General features: G+C 35.2%; 1 protein-coding gene across 1 annotated transcript; it reads left to right on the top strand.

Annotated features, from left to right (window-relative positions):
- Window positions 1-4,697: 4,697 nt before the first annotated feature.
- Window positions 4,698-7,201, top strand: LOC118334459 (signal peptide peptidase-like 2B). The gene is made up of 4 exons (XM_035670373.1): window positions 4,698-4,829; window positions 5,896-6,012; window positions 6,794-6,976; window positions 7,097-7,201. Exons 1-4 carry the CDS (start codon window positions 4,782-4,784, stop codon window positions 7,199-7,201), a joined length of 453 nt encoding a protein of 150 aa, XP_035526266.1. The 5' UTR covers window positions 4,698-4,781.
- Window positions 7,202-7,684: the final 483 nt, after the last annotated feature.

Below are 7,684 nucleotides of genomic sequence, written 5' to 3' on the forward strand. Positions count from 1 at the left end.
TGTATATACTTTAATTGTATATTTTTATATCTTCTAAATTAAAATAATATTAGCAATATTTTTACTGGAATATCTTTGTTTCTGTCTTTTTTGCGCTGCCTTTACGCCTATTGCTGCTGTGTCAAAAGAATTCTCCTTTAGGGATAAATAAATGAATTATCTTTATCTATCTTATTTATCTATCTTAATGTATCAAAATCAATAAATTCAAGTTCCAAATCACCATGCAGGAAAAAAAAAAACTGTGTCTCTGGTATAAGAAACGATGTGTTCAGGTCATGAGGTGCAATGGTTTTTCAAGTTTTACAGTATAAAGTGCATAAACACATCAAGTAAAAATTTACCCTTTTATTCTGAAGGCAGGAGTCGCTTAAGTTCGGTGAGTGTCATTGACGCGAGTCGAACATTCCGGCAGAAGAAGAACAAAGGAATGACTCATGCGAGGAATGAACGTCAGTGAGATAACAAAGATCGATCATGTAGAGATTGAAAGAAGACTGAGGAGCATGCAGAGATTAAAGAGGACTGAGGTCCTTCAAATAAACGCTGGTTGCCATTAAGGATAGAATAACACAATGAATTAATGTAACAATAGTGATAATAACATGCTCATTGGTTTTGGACTTGTTAGTTTCAGTCGGTGGAGACCTATATTAAGATCATTCAGATACTTCTTTTACTAAGTTTATTATTTATTTTATTTTATTTTGCACAAATTAGAGATACAATTAAAAAAACACGACAAAGATTAACTAATAGTGTAAAGTGCAGGGGAGATTGCAGAAAACTCAGATGGGTATTTAAAGCCTCCACCTAAAATTTCATATTTATAAGGAACAGAAAATGACATACAAAAATAATAAAACTAATAAAGAATAAAAACTGATAATAGGAAAAAAAATGTTATAACATCAACAACAGTATACATGACAACAACAATTAACAATATGAAAACAAAAATCATAACATGATATAAAAATCGTGTTTGGTGTGAATTTAGAATTTTTAAAACAGCAGTTAAATGGCTTTTAAACATTTTTTGAAACATTTATAGAGATTGGAGTTTTTTGCCAGGATGGGAAAAGTTATTCCATAATTTTGGTTACCCCCTAAATGTTAAAGGAAATTACCTCTGCCGTAAAAAATCATTGGGGAATGAAGATTCTAAAGATTGTCGCGTGGAGTAAGAGTGAATCTGAGAATTAAACTTAAAATAAGTCTTAAAATTGCTCTGGAAAGTTTTCAGTGATCTGAATATACCCTTTAAATAAAAGGTTGAATACCATAATTGTGCTTAAACAAGGTCCTTAGTATTACTATTAGGATGTGTTTAGATTTATTTTACTGTGCATTAATGTGTTAGCCTACATTTCACGCTGTAGATGTTTTAATTTTTGAGCCATTTTAACTGTATTTTTATATGCTGGATTGTGTAGTTTATTCCATCTATCGTGATGGATAATCACCGAAATAATAATTTGGAGGACCATGTTTCTCTGGAATTCAACTTTCATGAGCTCAGAAAAAGACAATCAGGTAAAAAGAGCCCCGATCAATGCGTTTGCAGGAAATTGTTAGTTTATTTAGCTTAGACTGTAATAGGGGTAGAAGTATAAGGTTGAGCACTGTTAGTAAGTACTGTGAGTAAATGGTACTTATTACACCATCACAGGTGAGTTATGATTGCAGGCCCAATTTAGAAAACAACTTTAAATAAATGATCCCATTAAAAAACACACACAATATAAATATTGCAGCAGCCTATCCAGATATAACCATAAGTGGATGAATAACTTGATAATCATATAATTACAATTACAATACACAAATATTTATTACTGTTAGTCTATATGACAGTTCAACTCTCAATAATGTGTGTTGTCAAATAATATAGGCTGTCTATGCAACTTCTATTTACACGCAGTTCAATAAGCAATCAAATTTAGCAAAGAGGTCCATTGAGTGACATCCGTGTTCATATGTAACTGACAGCTGTTTAATCTATGAAAATATATAGATCGAGCATGAGGATGGTTAATTACTAAAAACCACAACAATATGCATATGTACATATATAGAGGCGTTGTGGTGAACTTAATCTACACTGAAAATAAATGTTAGGGATGGTAAACTTGTAGTTACATCTTTCTGTAATGTGTAAAATAATTCGTGGAGCTGTAAGTTAGATAAAAGTAGTCTAACGTGTGTCAGAACTGCATTAAAGAACAGATGAAGAACCAAAGTTACCAATAATGTAGAGGTTGTATAAAATTAATAAATGACACCAAAATAAAGAGTCATATTATACACAGAAAGATATAGCACCTGAATATTCAAATTTATTATTAATTATGTATTATGTGTTTTCATGTGTGGAAAATTGAAGTTTTCCCCTCATTGAGGAGATGAACAGGAATATATAATAATAGCAAACAAACAGTGTCTTTTGTATATTTAATAAAGTCAGGTGTAATAGAGAAGAGGTAAACCACGAGTGAATCCTATTTCAGCTGAGAGGACAGAGCTTACAGCACTGTGCTACGTTACAAGTGCTGATCCAATTAAGGATCAGAGATACAACACATTTTCTTGTAGTACAGAAGGGAGAACTCTCTTATCGCCTTGAAACGGTAGTCAATCTTCACTTGGTGTGTTTAGATTCGTTCATCGTATTTAGGCAATCTTCACCTCTTCTTGGCTAACGAGGCACAAAAACACATAATATATCACAGTGAAAAATGTATTAAGAGCGTAAGATAATGGGAAGGATGTCATTGAAAAGTAGAAACAGTTCAGTAAAGGTTACATACAGTCATATAGCATGTCTAATGGTGCCTCGACCTTTGACTGGTAGTTAACACATCTACAATCTAGTACTAAGTCTTCAGTGTTTATTTATAATAGATGTAGCTAGAAGAAAAAAATAATAAGTATAGGAAAACTACAGAAATTAACATTGTTGCTTCCAATAGTTCAGGTTAAGTTGTACTTGTATGCACTCTATTTATATCATTTCAAACATCAGAATCAGTGGTCCAGAAGTCACTTTTATTGGAATTTGACTCTTTTCTGGACTTGTACTGGCTCTCAATGTTCAAACACAGACAAACAGCAAAATAAACGAAAAACAAGTTCAACAAAAAAAGACAGATTAATAGTGTGCAGTTATACAATCTATAAACAAACATTTGTAGTTTTACCAACATAGTGCTTAATAGTGCGGAGAGCACAGGATGTTAATTAAATATTTTATGTGGCAGTTTCTTTATGTACATGAGGTAGGTGGATATGAGTCTACTCGTAAAGTACAGTACATACATATGCAACAAGCGATAGTTAGATGTATCTAGAATAGAATTTATTGTTTCAGTTTTAAAAAAGAAAATTGAATTTTCAACAATGGGAACAATAAGTAATAAATGTTTCCCAGGTTCGGTGGATATTAAGATCCAAGGGTATTGTACAGGACAGTTAAGCTGTTTGGTCAGAGTGACGGCCTGTGGGTATAAAAGACATGAAAAAAAAAAACATATTGAAGCAAAGATCAACGGCTCTGGGTCTGATCAGTTGCACGTTGTGCATAATTATACATTAACTTATGTTTTTAAACCTTGAACTCTATTAAAAGCTCAAACCAATCGCTCAATCCTTTCAACCCCCTGAGCTCAAGATACAGAAACAGACATTTTTGTATCACAAGAATGTATTTACTTATCATTAATTAACTCATAATTTGAAGTATTGGTTCATATTAATGACAGGATCAACTTGTAACCATAAATAAATATCACACTCACATTAACTGGCCCGTCCTAGTGGAGCCATGTTTAGCACTCCGGGTATTACTGTCGTTCTTTTGGTTTTTTATTGTTTTGTATTTGTTTTATATCTTTATTTATTGTTGTATTTATAATTTCTATTCTTATCTATATCTAATATATATGGCTTAAGTACAGTGATTCACAAAGTCACTTATGGCTGTAGACTATTTTCTTTATAGTACTATTCCGACTGGTTATTATATTCCATTAGATTAAATATTCTATCTATCTATCTATCTATATCTATCTATCTATCTATCTATCGTATCTATCTATCTATCTATCGTATCATATCTATCTATCTTACTATTATCTATCTATTCAATATCAATTCAATTCAAATGGCTTATTGGCATGAAGTAACACTGTACGATATTGCCAAAGCAAGGTTGAAATAAAATAATAACAATAAAGGAAAACAAATATTTACAATAACATTAAATTTTCAACTGTTGTAATACTGTAACTATTGATTGACTCAATCACAGTCACAATCAATCAATCTCAGTCAATAAGCTAATCTAATTACAATGAATCAACAATCAATCAGTTTGTTCAACTAAAATTAAAACAGTAGTAAGCGTGTGTTAGAAAATAAAAATAATATATTAAAAATTAAAATAAATAAATAAAATAGTAAGCGTGTGTGTGTGTTAGAAAATGAAAATAATGTTAAAATAAAATAAATAAAAATAGTAAGCGTGTGTGTTAAAAAAAATAATAATAATAAAATAATAATAATATATTAAAATTAAAATAAACTAAAATTCCCCATCTTCCTGACTGACTTCGACTTGAACCAATCAGAGACGAGCTCCCCTCCTCGGCGGCCACAGCCAATCAGAGCGCTCGCACAGCCGAGTGGGCGGGGCCTGTCAGAACAGCTGGTGGGGGCTCGTGTGAGGGGCTCGAGCCGAGCGGTTGGCTGGTTGCTGGGGGAAACAACAACAAGCTAACGTCATGAGGGTCCCAGAAACTCTGATTTGGGTCGTTTTTCTCCTCCAAAAGGTGAGAAAAACCGACCGTGTGTCTTCGTGAGCTGCTTATGTGGTGCGTTTACTTCCCGCAGCGACACGTGACCGATAAAAACCGCCTGTTTTGTTTTGTTTCTCTGCCTCTCTCTGCCCGTGCTTTCGGGATTATTAGCTCGGATGCTACGAGGGCCCTGGAAAAAAGCTTCACTCACCTTTTTTTTTTAATGTGGTTTTAACAGAGGAGGGATTATTGCTGATTCACTGCCACACTGACACTACCGAGGGTTGATACGGACTGCAGTTTAGTAGCTATTAGGACACACTGGGTCGGATAATGTTGGCTCTCTATCAGTGAGTTTAAGGCTTCAGGGTGAAATGTGTGCTCGTCTGATCATTATTTGTTTCCCTAAAATGTTTAAACAGACTGAACTTTGAAGTATAACTCATCCTGAGCCGTGGTTGTTGTGTTTTCTGTGATATACAGCAGTGGAAATAGACTAAAAGAGGTGTCGGTTCAACCTAATGGTAACTTTAGAGGCTGTTGTTGAAACTATATTTCATTTTACCATGAAAGGTATAAATCATATTTTACATCAGGTTGTGTAGATTTGATATACAATTCAACAGCAGCTCAAACTACACTATATTTACTAATATTCAGTGTACATGTAGTAATAATATTATTATAAAAACAGATTAAATAGAGAGAAACTGTCCCCTTCATATAAAAGGCCCATTATTAGTTTTCCTCTCTTGTGTCTGGGTTTGTAGTTTAGAAATATGCATTTATTTAAGTGTTTTTAAGTTGAACACATTGATAAATCAGTGTAATGGATTCATACCAACAACGATTGTTACATTTCCTCAAACTGGTGTTGATTATAATGAATTCAGAAGTGCGGGACGGCTCGTATGTACATTATCGTCACTGTGCAGTCATAAATATAACATGTAAGAACTTATAGATGTCAATTAATGGCTTATTTGTGGAGTAAAGTGACAGGTTATCAATTAAACTTAACCTGAGTCGTCAATCCGTCGTATTTATGTTTCATATTTTGTCTCTTTTTGTGACACAGACGTTGTTTTTATGTTGACAGGTGGTGGGAGAGTATGGCATGGCCCATTTCAGTGACAAGGGCAAAAGCAAAGGAAAGGATTACTGCATATTCTTCAACTCGCAGTGGGCTCGTCTACCTCAGGACCTCAATAAGGCAGTAAGTCACCAGCGAGCGGCGAGAGGTGTAACCGCGTCTGTGAGCAATAATAACATTAACTGTAAAATGTTTCACAGCCACTCACGCTTGGGGATCGATGAAGTGTTTTTTCAGGAAGCCTGAGACAAGATGTGTTATATATATATATATATGTGTGTATATATATATAGGAATATTCATCCTGCAGGAAATAAATGAGGGAATTAGTCTCTAGGTCGTTAATAAATTAGACTTTTGTAAATAATTGTACGATTAGGACAAAGAACAACTCTTCAGCACAAAGTCTTTTTAAATTCAGAAGTAGTTTCATCATTTTAACGTCTATAATCAATGGATCTGTACTGACTCCGGTCTGTTAGCAGCGACAGGAATTATCAGCTCGTTTTCACTGATTTATGAAGCATTTGGAAATCCAATCCAACTTCATTTGTTAAGCACTTTAAAACAACCAAAGTTGACCAAAGTGCTGTACAGAAGAATAAATAAAACATCATAAATAAAAGACATAACAGCTCACATGAGGTGCAAAATTACATATAAAATACAACAATAAAATGAAAAGACATAAAACATGAGTAGAAAAAACAATAAAAAGCAATAAAATAAGAAATTAAATCAAGTAAATAAAGTCGACATCTCTAGGTGTCAAAAGCCACGGAGAAAAGATGGGTTTTAAGAATTAAATAAATAATATTAATAAATAAAGATCATTTTTAAGTGTTTCTCTGTAACAGAATTTCCTTCCAGCTCTGGTTAACACTGCAAACCTTTTATCTCGCAGTCCCGTCTTCAGATCTATGACCTGACTACATCGGTCCTGTGCTCGCTCTCTGAAGTCCCGGAGGGAGGCTTCCCAAACCGCATCCCCATGGTGATGAGAGGCAACTGCACTTTCTACGAGAAAGTCCGACTAGCCCAGCTCAACGGCGCCAAGGGCCTGCTCATAGTCAGCAAGGACAGACTGGTAACCCGGCTCAGAACTACGAACATCTGAAGGCTGTTGTGTGTTTTCACTGGGAGGGTTAATTACTTTTGGCGCTTCGTAAAACAGAACGTTTCTCTCGTTTTCTTTCTCTACTTGCAGACACCACCTGCAGGAAACAAGACTCAGTACGAGGAGATCGACATTCCTGTGGCGCTGCTCAGCTACTCTGATATGCTGGACATAAGCAAGGTGAGAGGCCGGTAGGGATGGGCGATATATTGTCGTTTACGATGTGTCGTCAAAAACATTCCCCACGGTAAGAGAAATGTGTCCATCCCACGATAAAAAAAACGATAAACCCCCAGTCAGATGACTTTTCTGGAACACTGGTTTGCTTATAAGAGGTCTGACGCGGAGCAGCAGTTTATCACTCTCGAGGTTCCAAACCAAAGTAGTGCAAACAAAAAACCAGTAACGACGACTCAATTTTTCCACACACACTGTAGAACACAAGGCCAAAACCGGGAAGTACGACGATAGCCAGAAACACCGCGCAGGGATGCAGCAAAGCAGGTCGAACTCAAGCCAAAAGCCTCCGCAAGACAGACAACAAGCTCACGGACGAAAGTTGGCCGATGCATTTGCTCATTCCACACCGTGATGGATACTCGGAGCAAACGCGGGTGGAAGAGGAGTGTAAATTAAGTGCTTTGCCTGCGACGGAGTATGTTGACGCTATTTTTATCT

This window comes from Morone saxatilis, unplaced genomic scaffold (assembly GCF_004916995.1).
Source record: "Morone saxatilis isolate NCDOM2014 unplaced genomic scaffold, NCSU_SB_2.0 Contig23, whole genome shotgun sequence".
Lineage (NCBI taxonomy): Eukaryota > Metazoa > Chordata > Actinopteri > Moronidae > Morone > Morone saxatilis.